This window comes from Lagenorhynchus albirostris, chromosome 5 (assembly GCF_949774975.1).
Source record: "Lagenorhynchus albirostris chromosome 5, mLagAlb1.1, whole genome shotgun sequence".
Classification (NCBI taxonomy): Eukaryota; Metazoa; Chordata; class Mammalia; order Artiodactyla; family Delphinidae; genus Lagenorhynchus; species Lagenorhynchus albirostris.
In genome coordinates, this window is record NC_083099.1 from 106,840,951 (window position 1) to 106,865,989 (window position 25,039).

Here is a 25,039-nt window from a genome sequence, read left to right on the forward strand (position 1 = left end):
TGAAATAGAAACATGAAAAAATTTGTAGCATGTTTAACCAAGAAAGAGAAGAAATCATAATTCCATATCCTACCACATACCCATTATCACGGCATCTGAAAATAGTCAAGGGTCATCCTAAAGATACTTCTGAAAACGATGTATTATTCTATATTATTGAAATGGTAAGCAGGTACATAATTTGCAGGACCCTCTGCCAAATGAAAATGTGACATGCTTTGTTCAAAAATCAGAAAAAAAAAAGCTTTTCCTGTCTTGTACTGTCTTTCTCTTAACCTGTAATACTGGTCTTTATTTGCCATTTAATGTTGTACTCCCTTGGGCACAGGGACATTCACAGGGTGAGTGCAGACCCTCACAGCCAGTCCTGCAACTCCACACGTGGGGCAAGGACATTCTGACCCAAATCTCCCCATGCCTGTGCCTGGGCCCCTGCCTGGTGTGGGCTGTAGTGGTCACTGAGCATGACTGGGGGAGTGGGCAGCTGAGAAATTGTCCGGGGAGCCAAAGAGGTGGTGAGAAGCAGAGTCACACATGAGTCGAAGCTCCAGGCCCCAGCATGTGCTCCATTAATTACCCCATTGGACCTCACTTAGAAAACACAAATTCTCAGATAAAATTATTAAGCACTTCAAGGTGGCCACTGCAGGGCATTAAACCTCAAGCATGGAGCCCCATTCAGAGTGTGAAGTCCTGGGCAACTCCACTGGTCACCCACCCATGAAACCAGCCCTGAAGGTAAGCATTGGATTATAGCTTCAACGAACAAGTCCTTCCACATGAGAACTGGTATTGCCTGAGATTAGCAATGTAAGCAGACCCCTAAGTATATAAATCTGTATTTAAACAGATTCATGTTTATATATTTGACAAACTGTGACTATTTTTTCAATAAATGGAGTTTGCTGCTTTTGTAATGTTGGGCTTTGATTGCTTGTGATATGACCATTTCCAGTGGTATTTTAGTAGCTTTGCCTCCAGAGCTCCAAACCAATTAGTACAGTAAACTGGGAAGATGTACTTATCTTCACCATGCACTTCCCAACACCTTTGTGTTTCCTGGAGTATCCAAAGCCTCCCTTAATAGAAAGTCGTTGGGTTCTTAGCTCCATGAATTACCATGTTCCAAGACTGTCCCTTTCTCCTCTATACACCACCATTTACAAAGAAAAAAAGCTCTGGTTTGGTTCCTACTAACTGTCAGCAACCTCATTAAATACAATTTACATCACATTGTATTTTAATCATTCATTTGTGAGGACACTAAGAGAAGCTCAAAATCTTACAAGTTTGACAATGGTGCCTCTTAGATCCCTGCAATATAGATGATGCCTCTGACAGATGAACACTGCTAGTAATGTTCTACAAACAATGCTGGGGGAAGGAGAATCTATATTCCCAGCGGCAAAAAAAATTACCTAATAGAGGGGCAATGGAGTTCAGTAGTTACATTTGTGCTCTAAATCTGGCTTTTCCATTAAATGGGTATGTATGTGACTTCTTATGCCTGCGTCTCCTCTTTTGTAAAATGTGGTGCTAGTTTGTAGATTTTTTTCAAAATTGTCTTCTCGTGGGAAAATGATATTCCTTCTGTCTCTGGGGAAGCATAAGGTATTTGGATTTAGAGAATCACATGTGGGTGAAGGGAAAAGCAACGCTACTCTCACTAAATACTTCTGTAATCCAAATCTGGGGTAGGGCTGGGGGCGGAGATTCCTACACCAATCAATTCTCTGACACCAGCTGCATATCCTACAGTTTAACTCAGTTCTGCCACTAACTGCCTGGAGTTAGTGCAAGACCCTGCAGGTTAAAAGCTCAGTCTCACAAGGCTGCCCCTGACTTCAGACGCCAATTGCAAATGGCAGCTTCCTTACAGCTTCTGAATGACTTGGCTATAAATCAGAGGTCCCCACAAGCCCCTCCTCAGTTCGGATCATGTGCTAGAATGACTCACAGAACTCAGGAAAACAGTTTACTTACCAGATTACCAGTTTATTACAAAAGGATATACTTCAGGAACAGCCAGATGGAAGAGATGCACAGGGGAAGGTATGGGGAAAGGGGCACGGAGTTTGCATGACTTCTCCAAGCTCTCCACCCTCCCAGCCTCTCCATGTGTTTGCCAACCTGAAAACTCTCTGAACTCCATACTTCAGGGAACTTTTTATGGAGGCCTCATTACACAGGCATAGTAGATTAGATAATTGGTCATTGGTGATTGACTCAACCTCCAGCCCCTCTCCCATCTCTGGAGTTCAGGGGTTGGGACTAAAAGTTCCAACACTCTAATCCCTGGTTGGTTCCCCTGGCAACCAGCTTCCATGCTGAGGCTATCGGGGAGCCCTCAACCATCAGTCATTTCTCCTGGAGATTCCAAGCGTTTTTTTTTTTGCCAGAAACAGGTGTGTGTGTGGGTAGGGGGTGGGAGTATTGGCAGAGGAACAAAAATATATATTTCTTATTCTGTTACGGGAGAACACTCCAATACCTTAGCACCAAGATCACAGGTAGTGGCTGGGTGCAAGAAAGACAAAAATGAATGAGAAATGTTTCTACAGGTGTGGACATGACTTTCGGTACAAGATTATAGCAGAGAATCTTAGCCTGGAGTTCATGGTTAGATTTAAAATGTGCCTCAGTCTCTATGAAAAATATTGTGTGTGCGCTCAGTTTTACATGATTCCATCAGATTAGCAGGAAAATCTGTAAGCAAAATATGATTAAAAGTACTAATGCCTTCTATGCTACTTACAGGCCATAGAAAGGACTTCAGTGTCACATGAGACAATATATGTATTATTTGGTGCTTAAGAGCAGGAAATAACCTGAAGCACAGGGAATAATTTATAGCAAGAGGTACAACTTTGATAGGTTTATGTTTTCATGAAAACAAATCTAGTTTTAAAGTTATTTTTTGAAGCAAATGAACATGTCATTGGTAGATTATGTGGTTAAAATAGGAGTCCTTAGATCCCCAAATCCCCCTACCGTGGAGCCGAGGAGTTTGTGAGACTGTTGACCCTCTGTGATCCCATTTCACAAAGCTTCTCTGATCTCTGGCAGAAGGGTATTAAGACATGTTTCCATTTGGTAAAATTGCCAAACAGACAAACCTTACCGTTAGGAATTTTCCAGTTCTCTTCTAATTATTTTTTCTCCCAACACACTGAAAAAAATTCATTTCCTGATATTCTCTCATATATTCATGATATACCAATTTTACTAGTTAAGTATGTTTTCAAATCTTAGAGCAAATGATTACCACATCCAGGAATATTATGTTGCTTTTGCCAGAAATATTGTATTAGTTTAAAAGGTCTACACTACATTACTGTTGTATACCAACTCCAGTCTACCTGAATATGTATTCCTTAAATCTGCTGTGTTCATATTATATGCACCCTCCGTGTAAGGATGCAGTTTAGTAAAAACAAAATGAATTAAAGTTTCCATAAGTATGTGTGGGACACATGTTTTTAGGACTTTTATGTACTGACTCTGGTCATTGTTACAGCCACTCTTCAGAAGATGAGTTAATTTCCTAAATTTTCTAGCATAATAAAGTATTAACTTATAAAACAGACCTATTTTTAAAAAATCAGAGTAGAAAATCTTCATAGAAATATCCATTGAATTTGAGACTATGAACAATGGTTGAAAAATAGGCTATTTTCTTTTCAGTTTAAGTCATAAGACCTTTCATAATTACACTTTTTAAAAAAATTAGTATTTCTCCACTTCTTCTTCCAGCATAGCAATGCCAAAAATACAGAAAATGGTCATTACTTGGAAGGATAATTTAATTATTAACAGGTTTTGAAGGGGTAGGCATAAAATGCTAGATTCAAGTTCTTGGTGGAGTTCATCAAGTAAGGGATTTAATATATAGTAGGTATTCAATAGTTATGTTTTGATTAAATAATATGCAATGTGGCATAACACTAAGAGGCATTTAAAATGCAACTAGGAAACTGCATTTTCCTCTTTCATCTCTTTTCTGTACATTTTTTTTTATTTGCTAGGTTTCAAGACAGAAAAAAAAACTATCTTTAAATTTCACAAAACAAAGTATAGTTTGAAAAACTTAAAACTAACTACTTCTTGGAACTTCTTGTTTTAAAGGAGTATACAGTTAATTTTAGCATTATCCCAGGATTGTCATATTATGAAGATCCCTCTCATATGCTAAAACTGCTATGCAATTATTAATTAAAGTTTATCAGCATGCTTCCTTGATTTAAAAAAATGTCAAAGAATATTTTGACAGAAATAACGCTTGCCATTATGAAAATATGGAATTGATTTATCTAGGAAACATGGGTGTCATATATGTATATAGTGGTAGGGTGAGTAAGAGTGGGCATTTTGTGTAACTTTAAAAGAAATAAAGAATCGTATCTATGAATGTGTTACTTCAGATGTCATTTTCTTTCAGTGCTGAAATTGCTTTTCCACACAATATCAAATTTGCTAACATGTATCGCAGGGCTTCTTTTGCTAGGAAAAATGAATTAAAATAAATAAATGTTATTTCATAAAATAAACCAGATACAAAATCTCGCCTTGTATTTACAGGTAAATTTTAATGGAATATTTCATGGTCTAACACAAATATCAGACCCAAACACTAATTCTTGTACAGCCTTTGGCTTACCCTGTATAACAAAATCTGTTATTTAAAGTAGACTATAAAATACCTTATGGTAAGTGAACTTCCAAAGACACAAAGAAAATCCTCCATAAATTTAAAAGCTTATCTCAAATTCTTATTGGCATAAGCTTAGGATGGATATATTATTAATTGCATTATCTTAGGTAGTTGAAATATATAATACTGGTTAGAGTGTGAAAATTTAAAAAAAAAGGTTTAGGTATTTTTGCTTCTGTTCCTAGTCAACATTAATAAACACACAGAAGTGATTGTAAAATTATCTTTACAGAGTTTTGGAATTTTGGCAATCTCAAGCAAATTTCCTTAAGTCAGCAACATTTGTTTTTAACCCTTATTTAGCGTATTACAAGGTTCATATATTCCAAGGAGCAATGATTAAATGTTCTACAAATAAAATAACATTTTATTACTGATTAATTTTTAAAACTTCCATTTAGAAACTTGCAAAGAAAATGGGCATCACTGAGGAAATCTAAAATGAATGGATAATGTATGCAGTTGAAAAAAGATATGCAAAATAATGTTTGGCATAAAGGAATATGTTTTGTAACATCTTTCATAATCTGTCAGTGGGATAAAAGAAATTCCACCTTTCAATGTCTGTTAACAACCCTAAGAAAATGAACTAAATGAATAGACAATTCAGTAATGTCCAACAGATAACTAAAATTCAAATTTTATTTTCCCATATGTATCAGACAATTTTTTTCTGACAAGACTTTACTGAAAGATGAAGTGCAAATGGGAACCCTGTAAGAATGTTTATGAGTTGTACATGACATATTTTAAGCGCCACTAAGTACACATTGAATACTTTGTAAGTATATAGGCAAATCAACATGCAAGTGTCATGTACCTATTACAATATGCATTTTGGTTTTTGAAAATGTTAATGATAACAGTAGATTCAATAATTGTGTTTATCTTCTGTGCAGTATGTGTGATTTTGGTGCATCTTCTTTTCAGCACAGAATTTATTGTTATGCTGTCATAAATATACCCTTCCAAAAGTTATGAATTTCATGTCATATGAATAGAACATTTTATTTTTGAAGCTACATTACTGGGAACACCTGCATTTGTGGGTACCATTTTCAGAGATAAGTCTTTAAATTCTTTTTAACATGGCAGACTTGTTCCGATGTTGGTTATGTTGAAATATTTATGATAAAAATGGAGCTTTCTTGAGGGAATATTTTTTGGTTGAATAAAAAGCTAAACAACCAATTTGCAAATATTGATGTGAACTGAATATGAAGAAAATAGGTCAGTAATCCAAACTCATAAATCCTTGGGTTACTACTTAACTGCATCATTGAATCTACAATAAGTACAGCAGGTACAGTTAAATAAATATGTAAAGAGATTAATTTCATACATTTGTAAGGAGAAAGAGTACTAGTTTTGAAATTTTTCTAAATTATTTTCCTTTCTATTTATGAGACTCAATCAATACGTTAGAAACACAAAGAAAAGCAAAAAGGATAAAGAGATAACAATTCAGTTTACATTTCACAGTTTTTTTTTTTTAACCAACTGGTGACCACTGCTTTCAACCATCACATATTTTATTGCATATAACTTTCACTATCAGCAAGCATAAAGAGAAAAGTGTCTACTAGTATCATGTAAAAGGAAAAGCATCTGAAGAAAGAAAACATTTGAGGTTTGACAGTACTGTGTGTAAGAGAAGTGTAATGTGGCATTTCATACTGCACTTAAAAGTCCGTGTAGGAATCACCGCTCTTCTGACCCTGGATGTGGGAAAAGTGCTTAAGTGCTGAGCCCTGGTAGGTTTCTCTTTTGCCCCTGCAATCTACAAATATCTTTTAAGTTTCTTCTTTTGAAATATACAGTACATTTCATAGGGGAAAATAGTGTTTTCTCTTTACATCTTTTTCACATTTGGGCCCATTCTCTCCAAAATAACCATACATTTATATATATATATGGAAAAGATGGTAAAGATTACACCAAATATTATTTGTAACATAACCACATAACATAGATATATTTTACTTTAAGCATATTTTATAGATTCAGCATCATAATTTGAGATAATTTTTGTATCCTTTTTTCCTAAAGGAAAATCTGCTTTCAAAATGTCATTTCCTTTTAGAATAATTAAATTACATCATTTGAAGAATTCATATTATGTCTATGTAGCCAAAATAAAGTGGGTATTTGTGGCAATACTTTGCATTCATTATTCAGGGATTATTTGTTAATGAGGAGGCATTTTTCAATGCTTAAATATTTGTCTTATATAGATAACACTTCTTGGAAAAATAAATCACATATATTTACTTAAAAGCATAGCATTAATTTATAAGAAATTGTTTATTTTAAATATTAAATGAAATGTCAGCTTGGACTGCAAAGTGTTGCCATTTAAATTATTTTTAAAATCAACACAATCATATCACATTGAAATAGTAAATAGTCACGTGAGGAACTATCCTTATAAAGTTACTGTATTTTGCTTATAGGAAAAGTTAATGACAGAAGAGGAAAAACAAATGCAGATCCACACACCGTTGAGTACACTGAAAGTAAAGTTGGCTTTTGAGATTTCCCAGGGGGTGGGGAGAGGACTGTTACAATAGTTGCAAAAGAGTGCTTCCTGGGATACCTTGTAAATAATTATTTCTTCTATTTATTTCGAAGTATCATAGCCCATGTTAAAAGTGAGAGGTAGAAGGATTATTGTAAGTATGCATGGCAGAAAATTTACCAGCTCTATCCAATAACTATTGCATTCAATATTAATATCTGAATACATAAAAATGCTGATGAGTTTAGAACCCATTTTTACATGTTGTCCCCTTTAGCTCTCTTTATAATCTTGCTACTTTCAATCCATTGCCTTTGGAAGGGTATAAGTGCAAAGGGCATGTTTGGGGTGAAATAGAGAGAGAAAGGGAAGAATGAGTAGAAAAAGAAAATATATAAAAAATTTCCATTAAGATATAGTGACTGTAACTATTAAAGGTAACCTATGTTCTTTGATTGAATAAATTTGTACTTGTAATAAAAGTACCACAATCCATTAAAACATACACACATTTCAAAGAAAGTTTAAGAATCCCAAATTCAATTAGATATGCATCTAAGTTGAAAACTCAGGTTATCTCTTTCTCTCCAGTAACTCTAAAAACAAGGTCAGATACTTTTATTGTGTCACGTTAATGATTAAGAAAAACTTAACGTGTTATGTCACTTGTATTTTTAATTAATGCTTTAATATGCAGGAGGTGGAGATTAGCAACCTTTTAGATCTTGTTGAAGAATTTTTAAAAATCCCTTTGCATTAAGTATCCAGCAATAGAATAGCAGATATTGCACTGAGTGTATTTCAATATTGCCAGTGTATATTTCAAAACAAGTACTACTATCTACACTAAGATTTCCTCTTTCCCAATATTCAAAATGCATATTATAATTACATGGGTTTCCAACATCCATACACAGCAAGTACAGGATACTTACATGTACGTACACTGTAGTTACCTATATTTTGCATAGTTTTTAGTGTGTACTTTGTGCCACTTAATAAAAAGCATTACTCAGTAATTCTCATTATGTTTTTCATTTATTTCTGCTGTGGTTGTCAGTTGTTTTTTTTATTTTTAGTTTTGTTTTGTATTGTATATTCTTCACAGATTACCATTTGCAAAGGGGGATTATAGTGGGCATTTTTAGAGGGCTCTAAGTAATTAGCAATGTGATGGGGAATTTGCAGTAAGATATGAGGTTTTGCATTTTCTCCACAATTAAAAAATGTAACATGAAATTTCATATTTATCATTCATTCAATTATCCTTATATCCAAAGAAAAAGAAAAAGTATTTTAAATGTTCCCCTTGGTAACACTTTGCAATAAGTGGCACTAAATTACACGATAACTGCTATGTTACATGGAAGAACCATCACCGTCAAACAGCTGCTGTACATGGGCCTATATGGAATCTCAATGCTGTTACAATCATGAGTACATAATTACAAGTGAGCCTGTCCCTTTAATTGAGATATTTATACTTTTACAAAGAAATAAAAATAAATGAGGTGTTAGCTTCTTTTGCCATATTTAGGAAAGTTAGTTTTCTTTCTCTATTTGTTATTTTAATTGTGGGGTTTCAATGCAAGATTAAGTATCTTGAATCAATATGAGGTCATCCAGTTTCTAGATTAAACTCCAATGTCAGGTTCCTTAAACTGCTTCTTGGATTCTCTGGTAAAAGAAAACAAGTTGGATTTTCTCTCTCTCTCTCTCTCTCTCTCTCTCTCTCTCTCTCTCTCTCTCTCTCACACACACACACACACACACACACACACACACACACTACTGTGCTCATGCTATCTTTGCCCTTGCACTCACAAACTTTCCTTTTTCTCCCTAATTTTGATAATCGTTCTATCTAGGACACTCAAAAATGGAAGCAAGAAAAAAAGAATGCTGTTTACACTTTTTTGATGGAGGACAATTTACACTGTAAACAGTACACTGGCAGAGAACAGCTACTTTTGGTAAAGAATAATGTTCCATATTCTACTAGTGGGGTGTATGTGTGTGCACACGCCTTCCATTGTATTCTGTGGCTATGGCTCTCTGGGCATATAAGTGTGTATGTTTCAGTCATGGCAATTCGCATGGTCCATTTAGAAATTTATTTCATATTTTTTCTGATTTTTATAGAAATGAACAGAATTTTTACAATTTATCTCATTTGGTGAAAATCAAAAAAAAAATTTAAGATAGGAAAATATAATACCACTGCTGTTTTCTTTCAGTAACTGAAATGATACGTAATTCAAATCTATTTTAACTGTCAAAATATTTGATTAGAGCTCACAAATCATAATATACCAGTTAGTTTCATTTACAGAGTTCCAGTGAGTTTTTATACTACTGTAAAGGGTTAAAAGAGTCAAAAGTCTTGAAGTGCAACCAATTTTGGATTTCTAATTTTGCAGTGCTATAAATAATGATTGAGTTATTTAGGCAACAGTTTAGCAGTTGGAGCCAAGTAGAATACAGATGAAATGAAGAGGGATGTAAATACATCGATGAAGAGTAGCAATTTTGTAAATGCATCCTGAAATTAGGCTCTAAATAGTAATTGATGATGCAGTTTATACAACTTACTTCTGTAATAAGAACCTTTCCCTTTTGTAATAACAGGATGAATTTTGCTTTGTGGAATCTTTCTAAAGATTATGCATTGAAAGGTATGAACAGTTTATAAACCTATTCTAGTTTCAATGTGTCTAGTAGCACCTACCTGATTCTCTCAAACTACCATACTATATTAACATATTATTGCATTTTTCCACAGATGGTATGGAATGAACTGTAAAAACAAGCATGCAATCACATCAATGCAGACTTATTTCCTTAAAATGTCATACTGTATATGATTTATTATGTTAACACTCAACCACATCATATTATTTATGTTCTGTATATTCTGAAAAAGTGCTGCTTGACTGACATCGTCCTTTTTCTCTTGTAAGAAATCAACAAGATATATGCTTCAATGATCAAAAAAAATTAAAAATTCTAACGTTGTCCTTAAAAGATTTATACTTTTCTGATAAATAATCTAAGATACAGCACCCTTGTCTTTCATTTGATATTAATACATGATGTCATACTCAACCATTCTCATTTCCCAAAAATAAATTCCAAAATAATATTTTTAAAACCAGAGGCCATCATGCTTTCAGACGTCGCAAGTATAGCTACCATATCGTCATATGTGTGTTCTTCTTAAAGGTGCAGTGCTTGTTAATGGGAAAATAATTTTTATCTAACTGGATTTTTAATCTTTAGCATATAGTAAGTCTAATGAGCACTAATCTAGTAGTATCATATTTTACTAGGAGAAATAATATGACTTTAGATTGACTCTGTGTCATATTTAAGAATACAGCATTTCTAAATGGTTAAATACACCAAAATTTCAGAAATAATCCAGAGAAAGAGACTTTCACCTTGGAGTTAAAAGCATGGCAGAAATTCTCTATCACTCACTGTTTCATAAGTTTGTACCTCACAAAATGCATAGACAGGAATTTAATATAAAGAATTAGTTCATTTATACAGAAAACATATCTTAAACACTTCTTTTTGGCAAACCAACATAGGTAAGCAGCTCTGGAACTGCCAAATTAAAATTTGAAAATTTTTAGCAAACTAAGAGTTTATTTTTAGATTATTATTCAACTGTGGTTGTAATTTAAAACCTGAGGCTGTGCACTGGTTGTTAGCTTAAAATTACCTTTCCTTATAACATTGTGCTTCCATTGTATAACAAATAAAAATTAACAAGAACTAGAAAAATTTGTTGTTGAACAGTGCTAGGACATACAGACAAAAATACTAATACATGTTACCTACTTATTATATTGGTTTAAGTAATATCTAAAGAGATATAATGGACATTAGAAAATGCTTACTCATGACTGAATTACCTACAGCCAAAAAAGTTAAATATGTATCAAATAATGTTTAATTGGATTTATTATATGCACTATATACAGATACTAAAATGTCTCAAAATTGTGCCCTATGGATATTTCAATTTTGTTTAGGCAGGTGAGTCTTTGTGGAACAAATAAATTACAGAATCAAATTAGAGAAATGAATGAAAGTTTTGTGATTCCCAAAACAGTAAAATGTTTGTAACAATTTATTGGTATATGAAGCTAAAATAACCTAATGGTAAGATCTATATAATTATATAAGATAGCATGTCCTGATTGCAATCCATATACATGGCTCCTGTATCAAATACTAAATTTTTAAATAGTGAATTGATACAGCTTTACCAGTACAATCTCAAACATTCCAGAATCTATACTACAGTAGTCTTTTTCAGTTTTTGTCTTTTAGGGCATATGTTTCCAAAACATGTCTTTGAATATAGACATGTAGAAAACATCGTAAACCTCTAACATCTGATTGAACTTAAGCACATTAGGTCTTTACCTAATCTTGTTACTTGTGAAAGCTGTCCAATGGTAAACTGACAAGGTCTTTGATTTAAAGGGGACAAAAAATGAGGGGAAAAAAACCTCTGCATACATTTTTTTCAATGTATAAAAACAATTCAATATCATGATCCAAGGAGATGATTAACATTGTTAAGGCTGTATATTCAAGCACTGTATGTTAAAAGAGCAATGGTGTGGAATTTAGGCAGTAAGAAATGTCCTGCATTATGGATGGTACAGTAATTAAAGAATGATGCTTTCGACAGCTGATTGTTGGTATACACTGGCTACTGATAGCAGTACGGTATGGAAGTTAATAAAGGTAGCAGAAGATGATAGAAATGAATTCTGAAAGATGATAGCCAGTTTTCTCCAGCAGCCAGTGTGGTAAGTAAAATTCAGAATCTTGGCCTGCATCTTAAATGAAATATTCTTTTTTCTCTTCAGCATTGACTTGGCTGCCCTCAGCATTGATAATGGCTGTGTCAGCATCTGGTGCATCTTCAGCTCCTTTAGCTTCATTTGTTAAATATGTTCCTGTGGGTATTGGAAGAAAAATACGTTAGTTCTGTCAGACTGGTAAAATAGCCAGTATTAAAGCTACATTCATTTAGGAAGAAACTTATGCCAGATTTCTTATATGTTGAAACATATTCTGAGTCGTAAGAAACCACACAACTCACCCTTCTAAAGTTGCACACTTTCTTTCGGTATTCTAGTATATGTTGTAGATGAAGCTGTGGTCAGATTAACTAGAGGCAACAGCCAAACTGGAATGGGTAATGAGTACTTTGATTTCTTTAATGATGGCTTCAGACCATGTGATCCATGCAGCTGTAGCAATCAGGGCCCTTTGTTAAGATGTTGATAATGATCACATCAAACGGGTCACCATTTATTTTGGTAACTCCATTTAAAAGTAGATTATATCAATAGTTTGCTACCTAGACCATTGTGAAAAATCACATATTTTCCTCACTAATACGGCCACACGTGTGTCCATAAGCTTACAAATAGAAACATTACCAAATGATTAATGTTAGAGTTGAATTTCAGTCCTAGAGATAAATTACAAACTTGCTTCCTTTTTTTTTTCCTGAGCCAATGATTTACTCTGTGACTTTTGGCTACTGGCTAAGTATTATTTTGATAGCCAATCCAGCTTTAACGTTGAGTAAAATAATCAAAAATTCTCTGAAACAACTTAGTAGTTAGATCTCTCTCTTTCACCCCCATCTCTCTCTCTCTCTCTCTCTCTCTCTCTCTCTCACACACACACACACACACACACACGCACACGCACGCACTCACATAATATTTCATGATGAAGCTAGTCTTTAGAATTTTTTTTTGCCAAATGTAAGAATGTTTTATTAAATATAACCTACCTTTATGTCTTGCCAGATACCGTCCGAGCAAAAATATAGAACACAAAGTGACAAAGACAACTACAGCCACAATTCCTCCTATAAGAGCATGATCAGGGCCAGTCTGGCCAGCCAGAGCATTGGGATCTAGAAAACAGAGAAAAATATTGTCCTAGTTAGTGTGTTATTTAGACACAGAATACATATCTGCATTAGAATGAGTTATGTTGAAAACTAGCACATTAAAATAAAATTTTATTAATGTGTATTACACCAGTCATCTAGTCAACGAATATTTATTATGTGCCTATAATGTACAAAATGTTGGAGAATATAACATTTGACATATAAATTACTGTTGCCACTGAGTTTCCATTTTAAGGGAGAAACAGGATAAACAAATACACATATATGATTTTGTATAGTTACATGCCTTTTCTTTCTCCTCTTCTCCACCTGAAAATATGTGTGTGTGTATTTTTAATGTGACAAATACAACTATACCATTTAAAAAATGCAATTATGTCATAGGAAACACTGGGGTTAGAGATTATAACTTGGTATTTACCATTATATAAATATTATTTAAAGGTAAGGAAATTGAGGAACTCCCCAAGGGAGAGAGTCTAGATAGAAGAAGTCTGAAAATTGAAACCTGAAAAGCTCCCATACTTAAAGTCTGAAAGAAGTACGTCCAGCAGAGTAGACTGAGAAGGAGAGAAAAGTGGGCTAGGAAGAGATCCTGGAGAGTACACATTAGTTAATTAAAGGGAAGATCATACTTCAAGAAGAAGGGGGTTTACAAACTGTGTTGTGTTATTGATAGAAGGAGAAAGATGAATACTCAACATTGAGGATTAAATGCCTGTTGCACTTGTAACTTTAAAGGAAGTGGTTGGAAAGATTAGATTAATGATATACTTTTACATTCTGCCTTTAGTAAGATATTATAGGAAAGAGCTGAGACCAGTAGAGGATGGCCAGTTATCAAGCAGAAATGAAAAGATTAAAGAAAGCCCCATATTTTGAGTACTCAAAAGTTTGGAAAATCAACTATTTATAAAAGTTGCACAATAAGAGATAAAACTGAGGTTCTGAGCAACAAAACATACTAAGGCTCAGCCCTATGGCAAAAGTCAGGTTAAGTGTACTGCCTATCCTCCAAAGTCCATTGTGTGCATAACTTCATGGGAGCTGCTTATAGCCTACAAGAGAGATTTAGAGAGAGAGAGTAAAGAAATAAATTAGGCCTGGCAATTCCACTTTCAGAAAGTCTTAAAGTGTGGTTACAGGCACAAGAATCTGACAAATATATTAGGCGTCTACTGTGTTTTTAATGGAACTATTGTGCCAAAGAAGCATATACCTAGTTAGAAAAGAAAAGAAAAATAAAGAAAAGTCTGACAATTGAAACATCAAACAACCTCTGGACTCCCAAACTCGGTGAAAGCAAGAAGTGGCCTATAAAAGCTGTGTCGTCCCCACAGAGGGCATATTACCAAACACCCACTTCTGATGTGGCCACAGAGTATGACTGACAAGGTTGAACTTCCTGTAAGGCAGAATTGTAGAAGCAAAAAAGAATGAACAGAAGAAAATCTAGTTTCTTCATAGAACTATAACTATTGCCAAGGCAGAGGGAACTTTTCATGCCACTCTGGCATATTTTCACAATTATTATGGATCAGTGACTACTCAAGTGTTCCCTATTTTTCTTCTATTTCCAAAAGAGAGCCTTTATTTAAAGGAGTGCTTTTCCTGAATCTGTTCTATCATTGTGTTTTGTGTATGGGATGGAGAAGAGTGTTGAAACTTGTGTTTTGGTTCATTTGTCCCTGGACTAACATATCCAGAGATGATGAAGAGAACTGTGCATATTTGAGGATCTTGGTCTTTGAGTTGGATACAGTGGCTTGATGGGACTTGAGGTTATCTCTTTGGACAGGGTTTAGCAATGGTTGATGGGAGAAAAAGAAGGTGTAAAAATATTTGTTGATCAGAAGGCTATATTGGGGCAGAGATTTCTAGCTAATGACAAATTTGTTTCCTATTCTTTCAGTGAACAGAGCTAGACATTTACCAGCTTCACTGGCAGTTGAATGTTAACCATGTGATTTGTGTTCTAGACAACTGAAAGAAAGCCCAGCCAATAAATGCCTCCCACATGTAACCTTCCCGAGTGATCTCAGGAGATGCAAGTTGAAAATAAGAGAACCACAAGAATAGGTCAGGCCATGGGTCACTGACTCTCCGCCTGGAAGAAAATTATTGCCAAACTAAGAATATATGCATCGCCAAATTGCTTGAGGGGAAAAAAAGAGCTTTATTTTCAAAACACTGAGCATTAAAAAAAGTAAATCTGTTACAGCAGCTATTGTTAATTTAGCTTTCTATTATATATTTCTTGTATTTCCCTTAATTTCTGGCATTGGCTGTAAATCTCAAAAAAAAAAAAAAGGATCAAAAAATAAATCTGCCGTGCCTCTGAATTCCCTATTCCTATTCCTAGCTTAGATAATTTAGAATCAGTTTCAAATTCCACCTCCTGCTCAAGTTCCCAAATACAGATAGTCATAAATTATATCCATTTTATTTGCTGATTATCTCTCAGAACTGAGCACTCCTTTGGGGAGCTGAAAAATCACTCTTGTTTGTACATCTGTACCTGTCATTTCCTAAAGGTAAATTCTGAGAAGTAGTATTGCTGGATCAGAGGATACAAACATTCTAAAAATACTTTTGATAAACATTGCCAAATTATATTGCACTTTACAAATTCATCCTCCACCAACTGCACCTGAGTTCCCATACAGCATTACCAGCAGATACTATAATTAAAAGAAAAACTGTCAATCTAATATTGAAAAGTGTTAAATATTTTGTGTTAGTAAATTATAAGTTAACATCATAAATGTGTCTAAATACTATTTCCCATATTAATGCATTAATTTTGGAATGCCTATTTACACAGCCTGACCATTTTTCCATTCAAAATTTCTGCCTTACTAGCTGTCTCCATAAAAAGATGAACATTTTTAGCAATTTCTTTTTATATATCCTTCATTTCTGGTCTTTTTCAGCCATAGATAAGTCTTACTATTTTATGTAATCAAATCTATCAAAGTTTTGTGTTATGATGTCTGACTTGTGGATCCTGATTTGAAATGCTTTTGCCATCATAAGATTATACACATATAGATTTCTGTTGTCATCTAACACTTTTATTATTTTATTTTAATCTATCTACAATGTATTTTGGTCTATGATTTGAGGCTAAAGCACAAAATATGACTTTAATTCTTCTGTGACAGAACATTGTCTCCCACATTGTTTCTTTCATCAATATTTTTGTCACTTACCATAAATTAAACGTCTACCCACTTTATGTGTTTCTGCATATTCTAGTCTATTCCATGTGAGGGGTCTACATATGCAATCCTAGGCTAATATTTTAGTTTTAAAGATGATTTTACTGCATTGGCGGAGAAGTCTTAGATCAGGTTCAGAATATTTTTGCAAGAAACAAAAATACAACAGATTGCTTATTGGAATTGTACTAATTTACAGATAGCCTTCTTTTATATAGTGCATTTTCCAGGATAATGGTCTAACACTTCAATTATTTAAATCTTTAGTGTCTTTTAGTAAATTGTGTAGTTTTCTGATATAGGACCTACATATTTTTATTAATGCTATTTCCCATTAAAATAATATTTTTAATATTTAATATTTTGAAACATTTTAATATTTTAAAATATTTTTACTTTTTCATTAAACTTTATGACTCCTTTTTCTTTATTCCATTCATATTTTGCATTCTGTTTTATAAAGCATTATATCTAGTACTTGTCAAGATCATATTTTTCATTTTTATTTCCTGACTGTCAAACTTCCTTAGTTTTATATTTTCTTTTTTCTACTGCTCTAGTTAGTGTTTGTGAATAATAATGACAATTTTGTCCTGATTCTGATGATCTCAGAAATGCATCAAAAATTTAAATGGACTAGTCACCATCCTCCTTTTGACATTGTTTGGTCTCTTTACTCATCTCAATATCTAGAGTTCCTTTTACAGCTTCTCCTTACCTAAAATTAGATAGTAAAGATATTCATATCATCACCCCTTGATTAAATGAAGCACACATCTTGTCAAAGGAAATTTCTTGATAACAACATCCTTGAACCTTGAATATCTGAGTATTATTTTATTGTGAATAAACACTCAACTGGCTAAAGAATTCTGGGTTTTTATCTTTTTGAATTAATAATAATACAACACAATTTGTCAGTGTTTTGACAATTTGTTTTGTCTCCCTTTCCTACCAAATAAATCTGAAATCATTTGGATTTGTTTTGCCTCCTTCTACTCCAAGATAAATCTGAAATCATTCAATTTTCTAAATGACCTGCATTTTCTGCATGATTGCTATCAGAATATTTGGTTTTTTCCTCCACTATATTTTGATATTTTAGCTGAATATATTTTGTAGTTTGTCTCTAGTCAGAATTTGACTTCATTTGCAAACCTACTTTTTTATTAAATTCAGATTAAGTTCATTTGTTTTTTGGCTTAAGAATTCTTTTTTTCTACTCTACTTTTGATTAACAACTGTTCTTTCCATTTTCTTTCTTGAAAAATCCAATTATGCACTGGTAGCAACTCCATATTTCATGTTGCATACATGTCATTCTTTCTTTCCTATTTTTATAATTTTACTAAATTACATTTTGTTTTAGTTATATTTCCCAAGTTTATCATCCCTTTAGATGATTTGATTTTCTATCATAGATTTTCCTTTTTATTTCTTCCTAAAGGGTTTTGTTACTGATTGTGACTTTGGTTTAACTACACTCCCTGTTTAATCCCACTCTGTTTTAACTTAGTATATATTTTAAACAGTTTTATATGACTGACAATAAAACGTGATAGTTTGATAATATTTTCCTCATTTTAGTATAATAATTCCATTTAAATGTCTGAAAAAATGGTTTTTCTTGGTGAGCATATATTATTTCTCTTCTTTTATTGCAAATTTTTTTCATTGGATGCAAACTGAATTTTTAAATTCTATACATCCTTACATTTTCTTTTCTTATTTTCATTCTTAATGTTGAGATGTTTTGAAGACAGATTCTCTTTTCTGAGGCTGGTGTTCATTCCTGCTCAGTTGTAATGCTGCAGACCAATGCAGCTACAGAAACTATTTTTGTAACTGATATATGAATCATAAGATATCTGTACATAGTGGATGGATTGGAGAAAGACACGAGATGTAGATCACTCTTGGTGAAAGATTTCATTGATTTTGTATACTTTGACTAAAATCTTCACTTTAATAGTAGAGTCTCAGATAATATGCAGTCCATCCCCCTTTTTTGTACAATTTATACAAAGACAAATTGATCTGTTAGAATTTGTTTTAGATAATTTAACTTTATCATGTTCATTATTGAATATATTTTCACTGGTTTCAAATGCATTTATATATAAAAATACTACTTTCAGAGAAAGCAATCCATAACATTTATATTTATTTGACCCTAGTCATGAATGTTCTGCATATACTTTTATTATTTATAAAGGAAAGATTTCAACCTTTAGCCTTCATCTCATCAAAAAAATAAGTCAACATATAGTCCTAGGATTTTTAAGATTTCAAAGATAATATGATTATAGAGGATGCTCCTTTTCATGTCTACTTGTAAATGTATTTTTTTTACATTAACATTTTTGGTTACACCTTTTATTTTTCCCCCATAACTTTTAGAACTAAAATTTGTCCTTAATTAATTTCTATTCTTAGCATCTAAAACAAGTGACTGAGATTGAGGATCAGATAAGGATCACTTGAACAATGAAGAGATAATATTATACATAATTTAAGTGGCTAAATCCCAGTGGGAATCACTCATACACCCTTTCTCTCATCCCTTTCCTACTGTCATAGCAATAAAAAGATGAAGTGCATTCCATATATACGAGTTAGCATACGGTATTTGTTTTTCACGGGGAGGGGGAAGGGTAAGCTGGGACAAAGTGAGATAGTGGCATGGACATATATACACTACCAAATGTAAAATAGGTAGCTAGTGGGAAGCAGCTGCATAGCACAGGGAGATCAGCTGGTGCTTTGTGACCACCTAGAGGGGTGGGATAGGGAGGGTGGGAGGGAGGGAGATGCAAGAGAGAAGAGATATGGGGATATATGTATATGTATAGCTGATTCACTTTGTTATAAAGCAGAAACTAACACACCATTGTAAAGCAATTATACTCCAATAAAGATGTTAAAAAAAAAAAAGAAGCTGAAAAAAAATAAAAAAGAAGTGCAGCCTTCCAAAGTTTCTTTACATATGGCTGAGTCTGCATTATCATTCAGATAAATACATCATGTGTCTTTAAAGGCCATTATTCATCATCAAGCATTAGCCCAAGACTTGCTGGAGTTAGCCTGTTAACACGGGAGTGAGTAAATTCCAATAGATTTGGCAATATATTAGAAATCTTTTCTACTTGACAATGCATAAAACATGAATATTGTGGAATTAAAGCTTTCTGAGGGCGAATTCCCTGGCAGTCCAGTGGTTAGGACTCCATGCTTCCACTGCAGGGTTCGATCCCTGGTTGGGGAATTAAGATCCCACAAACCGCGCAGTGCAGCCAAGAAAAAACAAAGAAACAAACAAAAAAAGCCTTTCTGAGCATAACATCTTTCAGTTAGGGTTACTGGACTTTCAATAAAGGACTCTGAAGAGAAAATCATGTTACATAAAAATATTTAGGACTAGTAATTTCTGATATTTAGAAGAGTAGAAAATAACCTTAAAGTATAGTTTTATTTAAAAATCTTAACATGGAGAAGTACTAAATTATATAATTCTATCTCTGAAATCATCACTGGGGATTTCTACCATCAAGTGTCTAGTCTATCATGTTTTGTCCCCATAAATGAGAAGTGAAAAATTCTAAAGAAAGAATATCTAACTTTCTAGATATTAGAAAAATCTAATTTTTTAGATCAAAGCAGGGAGAAATCAAAAACACTGCACAGTTTTTAATCCAAGTTTAAAATTATTTTATAATAAGTATTTTATTATATATGATTTCTCATTTTAATAAAATGGTAAGAACTGGAATGAAAATCATTTTATGTAAATATTTTTAAATTCGTTTCTGAGACCATTTTTAAAAGAAAATGATTGTCCTTAAATATTAAAATAAATATGTTTTCAAAGCCAAATTTGGATTATTAATTATAATTTTTAAAAATGATAAATCTCTAAGGACATGAACTATAACAAACATGTTAATTCACCTATTTGTGAGGTTAAGAAATTTTTACTTTTTTTATTTTTACTAAAATCTAATAAAAACTATGTACAAAACAATTTAAATAGCAGAGTTCAGGAGTAGAATTAATTTTAATATTGAAAAATAGAAGAGTTGGAAAAGCTGGAATGAATAGAAAAAGATGAATTACTGAAAAGAAGCAAGTGCTTCTTATGCAAAAGACACCAAGTGTAGTTCCCTAGTAACAACCACCAGAGTCATGGAATGTCAAGACAAATAATCAAGAGCAGAGTAGAATAAATTTAAACAAAATATAATACTGGAGTGTATGATAACAGACACTTAAACAATAAAGCCAGTTATATTGATATTCTGCATTCATTTTGGAGTTTATATTAATACATATATATATATATATATATATTAGAAGTGATTTAACACTCGTGGAGAAATTTCAGTTTAGCAATGAAATGTTTCAAAAATTATGAAATTAAACTCACAAAAATAAGTGTAAAACTGGGATTATCACCTTTAGAGAGCATAGTTTTTCAAGTTTAGTTTTCCTAAAAGTTATTCTGCATCACAATCAAGTGATATTTAGCAATTCTAGTTAATTTCCTATCTCTTTGCAGGGAATGTACTAATATAGGATATTTAAGACTTTGGAAATAGGATTTTCTTTTTTAAAAAGAAAAAGAAAAGCAGTAAGAAACTGCTCTGGACTGAATTTTGTCCCCCTCAAAATTAATATGTTGAAGCTCTAACCCAAATGTGATGGTATTTGGAGATGGGGGCCTTTGGGAGAAAACTAGGTTTAAGTGAGGTCATGATGGTGGGGGCCCTCATGATGAGATTAGTGCCCTTATAAGAAAAGATACCATAGAGCTAGCTTCTTCTCCCTCTCTCTCTCTCTCTCTCTCTCTCTCTCTCTCTCTCTCAATCTCTCTATCTGATATTTTGAGGACACGGTATGAAGGCAGCTGTCAGCAAACCAGGAAGAAAGATTTTACCAGAATCTGACCATGCTGAAACCCTGATCTTGGTCTTCCAGACTCCAGAACTGTGAAAACTAAATTTTTGTTATTTAAGTAACTTGGTCTATGGTATTTTGTTACAGCCTGAACTGACATACAGAAACTAGAGTATGATCTTTTTCATGTATTATCTCACTTGAATTATGTGAAAATTTAAGGCAATGGAAAATAGATTTGGGGAAGTCTGGATAATATATACTTATCCCCAGCCAATGGCCTGCATATAAACAGAACACCCAAGACTGCACAGATCAATTCCTTTACATGAGTTACCTGCAATTGAGGTGTGTGTTGTATAGCTGAAGCAGTGAGTTACACTGCAAACACTTGCCCTCTCTTTGCTCACAAACCAGTGTTTCACAGTGGTTAAGATGCAGTGAATGATGTCATGAACATTAGATGAAATCAGTATTGGGGTGAAACTATGTTGTACATAAATAGAAGGAAAGTGGTAGAATGAAGCACAGAAGTCAGTGAAAGTTTTTCAAGTAGAAGAAATTGCTCACAAAATCCTGGACTTACAAATTGTTTATACTAAACCTTAAACAACTTACTACTATCAGGTTGACTTTGGGCAAGTTTCTTAACCCTCTCGTCTTTAGAATGTGAATACTTATTTTCCAGGATTGTCAAAGACTAAATGTGCTACTGTACATAAAGGGCTTAGAAGAATGTCTGACACACTGTAATGTAAGCACTATCTAAATGTAGTTATATGATGGAAAATAAGTTGGAAAGTATAAACTTCTATATAGAAAGATATAGGTTTTCTTTTTTCAATTTTTAAAAAGACTCCTTTAGGACTTTTACTTATGTAATAACAATGGTGAAGCATTCTAAGTGTCTAAATATTTGAAAGATGGGGGGATATGAATAGCAGAAGATTTGCATAACATGAGATGGGATCAAATGAATCTTGTGGGAGTCTGACGATGGGTGAGGATTAAATGAGAGAATAATTTATTGAGTAATCTATGCTAGTTTCTGTATTACAAATGTCTTATTTTATTCAATGCATATAAAGTGTTGACTTAAAAAATCATAGTTATTACTAATAAAAAGATTGATAAACTCTGGAACAGCTTGCCTAAGCAACTTTTGGGATTAATTTTTGAAAAGCTTTAAAAATAATCATGAAAATCAGTTTTAAAGATGTGTCAGATGATTCCTATTTTGAGAACAAGAATTTGTTGAGGTAATTTTTTCTAGTGTTTTATCTTTTCACATAATTGTATTCTCTTTTCTTCTGTCATGAAGAGGAATTCAATGCCCCTCCATGCTAAATGACCTCCCTGCTGGTGCTGTTTCTTCAACCAGTAAGACATTCTTCCTTCTCTCTGGGTATGCAAAACCCAAATAACAGTGAGCAGTCTCTCCATGTCAATCAACCATGAATTATTTCATTCGGAAGTTTTTTCTCTTGAATTAATTCACTTGCCTTAGTTTTATCTTCCCCCAAAGGTATGTCTTCTTGAAGATGAAAGTTGTGTCTTACACTTGTAATATAGCTGGAACAGCACTTTTACACAGTTCTTAGAACCAAGCGAATTGAGTGAGTGAATGGATAATATTCAATTCTTATACTGAATTCCAGACAGAACTGGGTTCTTTAGATACCAGTTTGCTCTGCTGAGCAATGGATGGCTACTCCTTCATGTTATTAAATTATTTGTTTAAATATAATAATACTGTTAATATCTAAATATTTTAGAAATTAGTGCTAAATAAAAATGACTCATCCAGATTTGTACCTAATGTTTTGAATAATTTGATTCTAACATGAAATTAGAATATTTTTATGTACTTAAGATTCTACTTTTCCCTCTTTAAATAGAGTAATGCTTCAGAAAGAGGGTCACTATGGTAAAACATTAGAAATAGTTATACATAATTTATGGAGAAAAATAAACTGTCCTTTGACAGTATATGACATTGGCAAAGTCCCTGGAGAGAAATGTCACCATATTCACTCAAAGGTCATCTGTTATCTTTTAATTTTATGTACAATTACTGTTTCTGACAAAAACACGTAAGACCAATCTCTAAAGGTTAGAAAACATGAAAATATATTGTTCTTTGTGTATGTATAGTGATTTACATATACTTTTTTACTATAAACAATGTGTACTCAGACTCTAAATCCAAGGGTTCTAAATTATGCTACATCATACAATACGTTTTCAATAATAAGAAAAAATCCCAGCAAGCTTAACACTTATCCTTTCCTCTCAAAAATGTATTTATTGTACCATAAATTTCTTTGCATACCAAGCACATAAACAACAAATGTCACCACACATTTCTATGTATTAATACACACAGACTTCCTACTCAGAAAGATTTTGACAATAATTATAAAGTCACTCTTTTGTTTGTTTGCTTCGTTTTGAATTTGGCGTTTCAAGGTTTTTTAGCTTAGAGATATAATCAATTTATAAAATGTTTCATCAAGCAAAGTGTGACTGTCAGATGTACAGAAGTGAGGTGTTGCTACATCCTACAATAATTTCAAGCATTGAGCTACAGATTTCCTCTTCTGAGAATTATCCCCTCAAGATCTGCTCATTATTTGTTATGACTTATAGGTGTCCCAATTACATAACAACTGACTTTAGTAACTTGTATTTATAAATAGTTAATAATGTGCTAAACCCAAACAAAATATATTCTTGAATAAGATACTTCATTTGTCCTTGAGAACAAAAATTTAAGTAGAAACTTTCTCCACAAGTGTTCATATTTTTGGATAAAGTAGGTTCTAGCATAATCTCTTCACTTCATTGATTTTTCTTTCTCTGTGAACCCAGGTTAGTATTTCCTTGACTACCTCAAATGAGGAAATTTTTCAGCTCTGAAGAATTTTAAGAATCCAGAGAGGACTCTCAACCAGCAGAGTAATATAGCTATTAGGACCAGGGCCTTTCACAAAATGCTTCACTTCTTTTAGCACTGATACCCAAAAGGGGAGAGAACTTGCCAGAAGATTACCTGTGTGAGAACATGAGGGAGGTGAAGGAGATGAATGGTTTTTAAGGTTATCTAAGTGATCAAAGTGAGAATAACATAAGTTATGGGGTATACATGGGGTTATTTGTTGCTTGGAAAAGTCTGCTATATTATCCATCAGGCATGTGACACACAGTGTAACTTACCTGCATTAAACAGTAGTTTCTCTTAAGATCAGAGAAGATCTGAAATGGTATGAGACTCAGAACTATAAGTTTGACCTCAGAGTTTCAGATTTTACATCTATAAATAAGTATATATATGTGCTCTGCCTTCCTCAAAGAGTTATTAAAATATTAAAATCAGTTAATATGGAATCTGTGCATATAAGTCATTTCTAATAGGTGCTCAGTAAATAGGATGTGAGGAAAATGATAGCTTTATAAGGTTAGAGACTGTTTAAAAAAAAACATCATATTCTGTAGTTTTATGGGGGTTTTTTTCCAGGAAAAAATATACTCAAGTTCATTCTACAGTGTCCAATTTCTTTTATATTTATGTGATCTGTAAAAGCTGCTATTTTTTATTCTGTTGCCTATATCTTTCTAACTTGGAACTGTTCTGCCGTCAATGTCAACAATACCTAACTCTTTGCACATCACTGGTCTCAGCCTACACACAAAAAATAAATAAATGGGAGCAACCATTAAGAAGGAAGACAAATGACTAG

The 25,039-nt window shown here is 33.1% G+C and overlaps 1 protein-coding gene across 1 annotated transcript in view; it reads right to left on the reverse strand.

Annotated features, from left to right (window-relative positions):
• Window positions 1-11,806: 11,806 nt before the first annotated feature.
• CADM2 (cell adhesion molecule 2) overlaps window positions 11,807-25,039 on the reverse strand; it is a 232,954-nt gene continuing 219,721 nt past the window's right edge. The window contains exons 9-10 of the mRNA XM_060149062.1: window positions 13,060-13,185; window positions 11,807-12,208 (exon numbers count right to left, since the gene is read on the reverse strand). Of these exons, the coding sequence (XP_060005045.1) occupies window positions 12,090-12,208; window positions 13,060-13,185 (245 nt within the window). The 3' untranslated portion in view covers window positions 11,807-12,089. The remainder of the gene's footprint in view (window positions 12,209-13,059; window positions 13,186-25,039) is intronic.